This window comes from Tenrec ecaudatus, chromosome 3 (genome assembly GCF_050624435.1).
Source record: "Tenrec ecaudatus isolate mTenEca1 chromosome 3, mTenEca1.hap1, whole genome shotgun sequence".
Classification (NCBI taxonomy): Eukaryota; Metazoa; Chordata; class Mammalia; order Afrosoricida; family Tenrecidae; genus Tenrec; species Tenrec ecaudatus.
In genome coordinates this window covers 44,338,340-44,349,238 of record NC_134532.1, presented here as the reverse complement: position 1 = coordinate 44,349,238, position 10,899 = coordinate 44,338,340, and the positions used below count along the sequence as shown (strand labels likewise).

The 10,899-nt window shown below is 43.3% G+C and overlaps 1 protein-coding gene across 1 annotated transcript; it reads right to left on the bottom strand.

Annotated features, from left to right (window-relative positions):
* Positions 1 to 123: 123 nt before the first annotated feature.
* LOC142442249 (lysine-specific demethylase 4D-like) lies at positions 124 to 1,953 on the bottom strand. Its single transcript, XM_075543516.1, has one exon. It carries the CDS (start codon positions 1,951 to 1,953, stop codon positions 124 to 126), a length of 1,830 nt encoding a protein of 609 aa, XP_075399631.1.
* Between the last annotated feature and the right edge of the window lie 8,946 nt (positions 1,954 to 10,899).

Below are 10,899 nucleotides of genomic sequence, written 5' to 3'. Positions count from 1 at the left end.
TGTCTAGGTGCTTCTGTGTTTCCTGAGGCTGGGGGAGTCCAAGGCACAATCACATTTGACAAGAACTTCAGTTTAGCTAAACTCTCAGCAAGAACACCTTTGCTGGTGACAACCTTCCAGGATTTAGGAAGGGAAGCTCCATGGAGTCCGTCCCCAGTGATCATAGTCTGAGGGCAGGATTTTAGAAGCATAAGAGTGGTCCATAGCAATAGCGTTGAGGAGGTCAGAAGGGACCATTCTGTGCTCAGCAGCATAGCTGGAGAATGTTCTAGAAGTCAAAGACTCGTTGGGAGGACTCATCACAAGCATGTCCAGCAGATTCACTGAGATTTTGTCCAGTGACAGCAGGCAGGGTCCAGGGTGCATTGGAGAATCAGGATTCAGTGGGGGTCCCAAGGGCTGAAGATCAGGGTCACAGCAGCACCCAGATGCTTTAGCAGGATGCTGGATCTCAAAACTAAAAGGGGCAGGGTCATCTATTGATGGACAATCCTCAGGCAGTGGCTGTGTGGGCAGGTGCACAAGTGGGAGTGCTTTGTGCCTCTTGCCTCTGGGTTCCATGGACTGCTGTTGGGCATCCAGGTCCCGGTGATGCCTAGCTGGAGTCTCCTTTGGTGGAGGCTGGAGATACTGGGCAGATGGAACTGAGGTGAGAAGTGGGGAGATGCTGGACTCCGCAGGAATGCTGTCCATGAAGACAGGTGTCTCAGACCGAACTGCAGAGCTGCCCTCCCAGGAGGGGTGTGTGGGACGAGGACACACCCGGGCACAACCCCCGAGCCCACTGTCTGCAGCCAGTGTCCGAGAGCAAGGCCTGGCCCTGCGGGGTTTAACGGACCGGAGATGCCCATGAACCATCACACATGCCCGGGCTTCCTTCCAGGCCATCCACTCTGGGCTGGTTAGTGCTGTGGGCGCCACGTGGTCCACGGAGGTGTGGTCCCTGCCCTGTTTCCACAGCTCATAGTGCCCGGGTTGCAGAATGCGCACAAAGGCGTCCATGGGAAACATGACCCTGGCTTCGCCGCAGCTACATTGAGAAGCCGCTTTACCATAATTAACCCACCGCAGGGTGGCGAAATTGATGGATTCCGCGCAGTTGAACCCGTGATTGAAGCCAGCGTGGTAGCTGTATGGGAATGTGACCATGAACTCGCCTGCTTCCTGCGTGATCCGATCAAAGGGAATGCCGTTCGCCCTGAGGACTCTGGGTGAGATGAGGGCCACCTTGTGCCGTAGAAAGTTCGCACAGCCACTGGAAGTGCCAGGGAAAAGCTCCCTGGCCAGTCTCTCCAGGCAGGCTCCGTGCTCAGGGGGCACCGCATACCACGTTTTGGGGTCCCCGAAGTGCAGGTATTTGATGCTGTACAGATCCATGGCCTCAGTGTGCCAAGTGGAGGTGGTCTTCCAGAGGCCAAAGTACAGAGAGGGGGTGTTGACGCCTTTGATGACAACTCCACACTCCTGTTCCAGCAGATCCTGGATCGTTCCCAGGTGCCTGAGGTTCCAATGCTCAGTCTTTTCACTAAACAAAGAGCCGCATACCCCAGCCCCATAAATGGGAGAATCATACGGGCGTGTCTTCCAATATGTTCGTTCCAAATCCTCAACATCCAGGTGTGTGGGAGTGCGATATCTGTCAGTGTTGGACAAGTGGCGATACTCCTCCACGGTCATGGATTTCTTCGTTTTATGATACTGCAAAAAGACACCTGCCTGCCCCGTAACTACCTGCTGCACCGGACTGGCTATGAGGATGTCATCCACATCATCATAGTTCTGTCTAGCTGTCCACTGCTTGGGTGGGATTACCTTAGCCAAGCCTGCACGGTGGGCACCTTGGGATTCCATATAAACTATGTACTTGTTGAAATCCTTAAATTCTTCCATGGTAGGCTGAAAAGTCATGACTTTAAAACTTGAGTTCTGGCTTCGATAATCCTGAGACTTCATGGCTGCAAAATAAAAAGGGCAGAAAACCTGGTTCTCATGGATGCTCTGTGTATCTTGGAATGCTGTGATCTTGTTTCTTTATCTCTCAGAAAATTTCTTGCAGTGTATTGATTTATCCGTGAGAGCAAATGCACTCTCTCTCCAGGTGTGTTGATTCACCAATAGAATTCTACTATGGCAGACAACTATTGTTTTCCCTCAAAGAGACAGGACTTGTCCACATGGAGTGGGTTTTCCCAGATTGCTCCTGGCTCAGTATGCTGCTCTGGAATTGACTCAATTGGAAGGGTATCTCTATTTTTTAATACTTAATTTCAGTTGCAATCCTAGGCAATTTCCAATTTCACTAACAAGAAGTGTCTCATGGAATTTTTAAAAAGTAAATATAATGACAATAATTCAGAAGCATTCAACAAAAGTCAGGGGTGTCAAACTCAATTAAAGCACGGGCCATTTGGTGCAACAGGCAAGATTGAAGTGGCCACATCACATTTACAAATTTTGGTCAATTTTTATTTTGAAGTGAGGATTTAGGAATATGGATAGGATAATTAAAACCCTATATAAATGTTTTTATTTAAGCATATATTTTATTTAATGCATTTATAAAACGAAAATTATTCTTTTTAACCTGAGACTTGTTAGCGCTGTCCTCCTACTAGTTTTTACTTAGCTCTTATGTTGTGACTGGAAATTATAACAAAGTAACAAATAAAAAACCCAGAATGTTGTACAGCTGAGAAATGTGATGCACAATCATAATGGCTTTCCTTTAAAAATGTTAAGTAGTGCTGCCACTAGGTATGATTCAGAACAGCACAACATAGAGTCCTCTTTTTAACCGTTTTGAAATTGGGATCTGTTTATATTAAGCACTGAGAATGGCAGACATATCGCTTTCAAACTTCACTGGAAGTGAGCATGTTTAGACACATCCACCGGTGCCCACCCAGGAAAGCCACTGGGCCACCTGTATAGTGGTCTTCAGTAGTTAAAAGGTTAAAGAGGGAACTGTGTGTACAGTATTGCCTCAATTTCTCCCAAGCACTATTTTCTTCGTAATAAATTTTTCTGTTTTCATTTTATTTCAGAGCATCATGGGCCACAAAATATTGCCTGAGGAGCTGCATGCAGCCTGCAATCCACCCATTTGACACCCCTGAAATAAGTGAATGTTTTAAGAAGTGCTGGGTAATGTAACTAAGAGGTATAGCTGAAACCCAGGTGGGAACGGAGCATAATAGTGGGACAAAAGGAAAGTCAAGGGAAATGGAGGAAAGAGCTGGGAGTCAAAGGGGATTTATAGAGGTATAGACAAAGACATGTACAAATGCAAATATATTTATATATGCACATATATTCATAGGTTTAGTATTAAGGTGGCATAAGGATATAGGGCCTTCAGTCAAGTACTCCCTCATGCAAGAATACCTTCTTCTATTAAAATGGCATTCTATGATGCTTACCCTCCCGACACAATTGCTGAAGACAAAGCGGGTGAACAAGCAAATGTGGTGAAGAAAGCTGATGGTACCGGCTATCAAAAGAGATAGCATCTGGGGTCTTAAAGGCCTTGAAGGTAAACAAGTGGCTATCTAGCTCAGAAGCAACAAAACCCTCATGGAAGAATACACCAGCCTGTGTGATCACGTGGTCCCGAAGGGATCAGTTATCAGGCATCAAAGAACAAAAAATCACATCATTGGGTGTGAACCTCCAGGATATGATCGCTGAAGACAAACGGGTGCATAAGCAAATGTGGTGAAGAAAACTGATGGTGCTCAGCTATCAAAAGATATAATGTCTGGGGTATTAAAGGCTTGAAGATAAACAAACGGCCATCTAGCTCAGAAGCAACAAAGCCCACATGAAAGAAGCACACCAGCCTGTGCGATCACAAGATGTCGAAGGGAGCAGGTAAAAGGCATCATCAGAAAAAAAGAAATCTTCCATAGTGAATGAAGGGGGGAATTCAGAGTGGAGACCCAAAGCCCATTTGTCGGCCACTGGAGATCCCCTTGGCAGAGGGTTCTAGGGGAGGAGATGAGTCAGGCAGGGTGCAATGTAGCACCAATGAAGAATACAGCTTTCTTCCAGTTCCTAAATGCTTCCTCCTCCCCCTACCCCCAACTATCATGATCCGAAATCTACCTTGCAATTCTGGATAGAGCAGAGGATGTACACTGGTGCAGATAGGAGCTTGAGGCACAGGGAATCCAGGGCGATTGATACCTTCAGGACCAGGGGTGTGAGTGGCTATACTGGGTGAGTAGAGGGAGAGTGAGTTGGAAAGAGGGAACCGATTAGAAGGATCTACATGTGACCTCCTCCCTGGGGGGTGGACAACAGAAATGGGGGTGAAGGGAGATGTCAGACAGGGCAAGACATGAGAAAATAATTTATAAATTACCAAGGGCTCATGAGGGAGGGGGATGCGGGGAGGGAGGAAAAATAAAGAGGAGCTGATGCAAAGAGTTTTAGTGGGGAGCAAATGCTTTGAAAATGATGAGGTCAAAGAATGTACAGATGTGCTTTACACAATTGATGTATGTATGGATTGTGATAAGAGTTGTATGAGCCTCTAATAAAATGTTAAAAAAAATAAGTGCTAGTAAAGGGTCAAGTAAAGAAAATAGCATGACGATGCTAATATCAACAATAATACTTACCGTATATACTCGTATAAGCTGAGTTTTTCAGCACAAAAAAAATGTGCTGGAAACGGGTTAGCCTTATACATGGGTCAGTGATACCCCAGCGAGGTGTAACACCTTGCTGTGGCTCCCTGAGGTAACGGGGCAAGCGCTGTTATCTCGTGGGTGATTTCCATTTCTCCACGGTTCATTCAAAGCCCCGCTGACACTGCAGGCCTTTGAATGTTTATTTACTCACATCTAACCTATGGGAGCTATCCTATGGTGTGGGTGGCTCCAATTTGCAGAAGCACCCATAGTGATTCACATACTCCAGCAGCTGAACTGGTAAGGATGTGTCTGTGGCTGTGCTCCATCTCTCCTCTCCGGTCTCTATGTTAATTCACATCCTGCATCCCCAGCCTGCACGCACTCCCCCGCCTCCTCCCGGCTAACATGTTGAGGGTATGTTGGGGGGGGGGGGCATTACCATGGAAGTTCCTTTTCAAAGTCTTGTTTTTTTTATCCTGTTAACCTGTTAGAAATGGCTACTCTTGAACCAAAACAAAAACACCGGTCATATGAGGCTGGGTTCAAAATGAAGGTTGTGTCAAGAGCAGAAGAGAGCAATAACAGTATTGCAAGTAGGGAATTCTGTGTTGACGAAAAGCAAGTGAGGGAGTGGTGGAAAATAAAGGCTGACTTGGAACAGATTCTTAAAACTAAAAAAGCTCGTCATGGTTTAATGTCTTTTTATTGGGCTCTAGAGAGTGAATTGCATAAATGGGTTATGGAGTGTCGTCAAAATGATTACTGCATAACACACATGGGAACCCGCATACGTGCTCTACAAATGGCTAAGGATGACAAATATAAAGCACCAGGCATTGAAAATTTTGTGTGTTAGCAGAATGGTGTACCCATTTCATGAATAGGTTTGACCGACTATGTCTGAGATAAAGAACAAAGATTTCCCAGAAACTGCCACAAGACCTTGAAGAAAAAATTATGTCATTCCAGTGATTTATTATAAAATAAAGAAGGATTTTTAATTGAGACCTAGCAGATATTGGGAATATGGGATGAAACTGCCATGACTTTTGATCTCCCAATCAACAGAACTGTGGCAAGTTTAGGGAAAAACAAAACAAAACATTTTTCTCAAAAACTACAGGAAATGGAAAAAAAACAACACTTACAGCTGTTCTATTATGTTTGGCTAATGGAATTAAACTGCACCCTGTCATTTTTTAAAAGGAAGTACCTTGCCTAAAAAGATCAATTTCCCACCGAGAATTATTGTGCGTGCACATTTTAAAAGCTTGATGGATGAAGACGTAACAAAAAAAAATTGCTGGAAGAAATTTGGAACCGACGACCAGGAGCAGCCTTAAAGAAAAACCCATCATTACTTGTTTGGGATATGTTCAGAGCCCACCTATCGGATGACATTAAAAAAATTGGCAAAATCTAGTAAAGTTACTTTAGCTTTTATTCCAGGTGGGCTTATAACTGTACTGCAGCCTCTGGATGTATCTTTGAATAAGCCTTTTGAAGACTGTGTGAGAAAGATGTGACATGAATGGATGTCAGCTGGTCTAGCCCGACTAACAAAAGGAGGAAATGTCATGAAGTGGATTCGAGATTCATGGGAAGACATTCCAGAAGACATGGTGTGACATGCCTTCTAGAAATGTAGTATTCGTAATGCTATGGATGTCAGTGATGGCATCAGTTCGGCCCTATAGGACATAGCGGAGATGTCTTTGTGTTTTTCTCAGGCTCTAACCCTTGATAAGTGTTAAAAGCCTTGTCTTTCTCCATGGAGCACCTGGTCACTGGAACTGCTGGGTTGGCAACCCAATGGGGCTCCCACAGGGCTCCACTATGGGACAGAAAAAGTGAAGATTTCAGTGAACTTAATAGGAAAAATAAAATTTACGTAGAATTACTTCAACACTCAATTTATGATGAATTATCTTAAAAAAAATTAAGCAACACAAAACAGATAATTCATCAAGCACTTAAAGAGAAACATACAATAGCCATCCTGATTAAAGCTAAAAGCTGAACCTTGGAAAAACCAGTAGAACTACAGAAAACATTAGCTTTGAAAGATGTTTTTGTAACCCTATGTGTTAGACATAACCTGACAGTAGTGTAAGCTCTCTAATATTATGTGGCCATTGCATCTTAAGTACATAGTATTTACAAATAATGACCAGGAGATGTGAAACTCAGTATTAACCATCATAGGCAGTCCTATCCAGTTCTGTCTTTCTCATCCTGCCCACCCCCACGCCTCTTGCTATAAGCTCAAAAGTAACACAAAAAATGGGTGAAACAAAACAATTCAGAAGTTGTGAAATCTGTGTTATATTATAATTTTAGTCCAATTCCTAAGTTATACCACCTTTAGAGATATTTTATATATCCAATTCTCTTTATAAAAGTGAAAGCATAACTTAAGGAGCCCTGAGTGGGATGGAGGTCAATGATCCACAGCTTCATATGTAACACAGAACCTGGCAGTTCAAACTCCGCTTAAGTTGCATCATTGAAAAATACACTCACCTCATTTTACTAAGACAAGCAAGGTAACGCTATCACAAAATAAACACCCCATAGAATACAGTAGCACTACACCAGAGCATTATCTTTAAGGCTGTAAACTCTATGGAGTCTGACTGTGCTATTTATCTCTAGGCATACCTTTCTAAGTTTCTCCAAGAAACAACTGGTGAGGTTGAACCAATGACTTTTATTTTTCATCTAAGAGCTTAAAATCATTGCCTCTCCTGATTCCATATGCATGAGAATCAGAAAATTGAAACAGAAAGCCAAACATGTTTATGTCACAAATAATTTGCATCGTGGATGCATTTATCCTCAGTAGGTGAACATTAGAGAGAGTCAAATTAAAATTTAATTATGACTTGCAATCAGAGGCAAACTATATTTCACTGAACTCAAACTAAAAGCTTTTCTTAGAGAAAACAAACAAAAAAAACTGGTTACTGATGTGAAATTATATTGTTATGGTTACTGATGTGGAATTATATTGTTTTACTATTTTATTATTTGAAGGAAAAAATATCAAGGAAATGGCATTGACCTCTACTAGACTAACATATCAGTCCTTGGAAAATAACAGGCTTGGTAAATACAAGGTTCAGAGAAATTATAGGAAAATGTTCACTTATATGAATTGTCATGGTAAGTGCAGGAAGCAGCTGCAACATAACAATTGTGAGGATGACCATGGATTGGACAAAATTTATTCCATGTTGATATAGACTAACTATGAGTCAGACCTGAGGGTGAGTATGAGTCAGAACCAATTCCAGGGCCTTTAACAGCCTACAACAGCCTGTCAAAGAAAGACATTTTAGGATCCATAAATATAATTTAATTCATGAATTATAAATCCCAGTGAAATATTCTCAAAAAAGAAATGCAAATCTCCCAACACAATTCTCATTGGGTTAGCCCCACCCTGATTCTACCATGAAATTCCTGTTACAATCTTCCATTTATTACCAGGTCACCTCCATCCACTTACTAACTGATGTGGTCTTATGCCATACCTAGCAATCCTCTCAGAGAAACAGCAAACTAAGAATTTTACCCAAAGCCAAGTAAAACAAAATAAATACAAACCCAAATTCTTCAGAAAAGTTATTTAAATATGTAAATGTGCTATAATCCCCAAAGATATATAAACATCACAATGTGTCATTTTCCTCTATGAATAAATGTAAAATTTATAGTAATTCTTTGAACTTGAAGTCCTTAAGAGACGCAGATAGTTAATATGGTTAGCAACTAACAGAAAATTTGTCTTCCTTGAGAGACAGGCTTGGTGACCTACCTTAGAAAAATCAGACCTTGAAAATTCGATGAGGCTTTTTCTAGGGAGACAAAGAGTCTCCCTAAATTAAGATGCACTGAAAAGCAAGTGCTCTCTTAAACTTCTTCAAACCTGAATGTTAATAGTGCTTGGCTATCAAAAGACATGGCATCTGGGATCTTAAAGCAGGAGTCCTCAAACTTTTTAAATAGGGGGCCAGTTCACTGTCCCTCAGACAATTGGAGGACCGGACTATAGTTTAGAAAAAAAAAAAAAGATGAACTATGAACAAATTCCTATGCACCCTGCACTTTTTTTAAAGGGTGGAGACAGACCCAGTCATGGACATGGCAGCCTGCTGGGTCTCCTTGTTTATTAATTTACAGCCAATCAGTTCAGAAAGCTGGAGAGAGTGAAGCGGGAAATGGTGAGGATGCCACCAGGAGCTCTGGACATACTCTTCTGGGGCAAGCTTGGCAGGTACAGACTGTCGACAAGACCTCCCAGGCCCCACCAGGGACTGGTAGGAAGACCATGGATCAGTGGCTGCTCTCTCACACAGATGGAGACCTGGAATTCAGGGGTGGTGCCATGGGCCTGCATGCCCCAGCAGGTCATAGACCATCAGTGTCCTGGTGAGCCTAGAAGGATTTGACCAGAGTGATTCATGGGGTGACTGGGATGGAGCCCCCGAATGGGACATGGCCTTGTACTGGTTGCAACTGCTCACACAACTTAGGGGTCAGCATGGGCCCTGGTGAGGGCTGGAGCCCTTTGGGGAATTGGGGCTCATAAAGGTGAGACCAGACAGGCAGGGAGGGGGGCTGCCAGGCTGAGGAGAGAAGTCAAGGGTGTTATGTCTTTCAAGACACAGACACCCTAAAAGCAGAGTCTCAGCCTCCAGCCTCGGAGGCCAAGATGAACTAGCCCTTGGCCCCATCCTGGCACAGGGCGTAGTGTCATCAGGAAACACCGTTCCCCACCACCCCATCCAGCCCTCTCTGCCTGAAGGTCTGTAGGCTGTAGTTCTAAAGGAGGGTGACCAATACCTGTGGCTGTTGTGGGGGTTGGAGGTTGGGCTGCACGTTTACTTCCTCTGGGAGGCAGATTTGTTGCCTTCAGAGATGTACTTCAGGGAGCTGCTGAATATTCAGAAGTGGGATTGCCCATGCTTGGGGACATCATTGAGCAACTCGTGGCCGAGCAACTCGTGGCCAAGCCCGTGGCCAGCCTCATTTACCGCAGGGCATCTTAAAGGCATCAGGCTGATTGCGCTTGGGCCGCTTGGCCACGCTATCATTGTGGATGGTCTCTGTGAAGGCTGGCCACGGCAGCAAGTGCTCCTACTTGGAGCCCATGGAGAACAGCTCGTAGCCGGACTTGGCACACACATTGTGGGTTATTCTGGAAAACCTCGCCCCCAGAGAAGCTTCAGAAAGACAAAGTGCTACCGGGTTCCTATCCTGCTCTCACACTCTGACAGCTCCAAGTGCACTGACCCCATCAGACATATCTTATTTTGAAGTAAAAAAAAAAAAAAAAACACCCGGCGGGCCAGATAAATGCCTTTGGCTGGCTGCATGTGGCCCGCGATAATTTCTTTGAAGAACATGTAATTGAACCAGATGAAAGGTTAGATGAAATTACGATAATTTCTGTGAAAGAACACTTGCACATGCTTGCAGATGAAATTTTCTAGTGCTTTCCAAATCTACCTGACACCCCATTTACACTTCCCAGAAGCCCATTCACAGTCAAAGTTGAAGATGCTCTTGAGACAGCACAAGAGGAGTTCATTGAACTTATTAACAGTAATGCAGCAAGAACTGATTTCTCTACAATGTCAGTTATAAAATTCTGGATCATGTGTGTGCAGTCATATCCTATTCGGTCTGAGACTGTGTTGCACCTTTTTCTTTCATTTCCAACATCATATCTTTGTGAAACAGGGTTTTCCAGCTTGTTGGTTATCAAGTCTAAATACATAAGTACACTTGTTATGAAAGATGATCTTTATTGGACTCTTGCAAAGACTGCCTGAGAATTTCTGATCTGGTGAGAGAGAAGCTATCTCCACCTTCACACTTACAGTTGGCTTTTTATGCACACTGTCGCTAAATGTAACAATGTCATTTACTGTTGTTATATTAAGACTGTTACCAATGCTACACCATGCTTCAAGACAAAATTTCATTTATTTGTAATTAGAAATAAATATTTCACAATACATTAAAAAATAACTTCAAACTTACACTATGAAAGCAACTGTCACTCACAAGGTAAAGTTACGGTGAAGTAAATCTATTTTTGTGCACCAAGCAATATCTTGATTCCACAGGGGACTTTTCAATCCCAGAGAGTGTATCCTGCTATCCACCAATAAAGCCTCACACCTTTAGGCTTTAGATTTCATATTCTGACAGTATTCTAGTCCAATCAGCCTTCGTGTGGTAGGATACATTG

Excerpts from the sequence above, each read along its gene's own strand:
- LOC142442249 (XM_075543516.1), bottom strand. The coding sequence starts at position 1,953 with ATGAAGTCTCAGGATTATCGAAGCCAGAACTCAAGTTTTAAAGTCATG.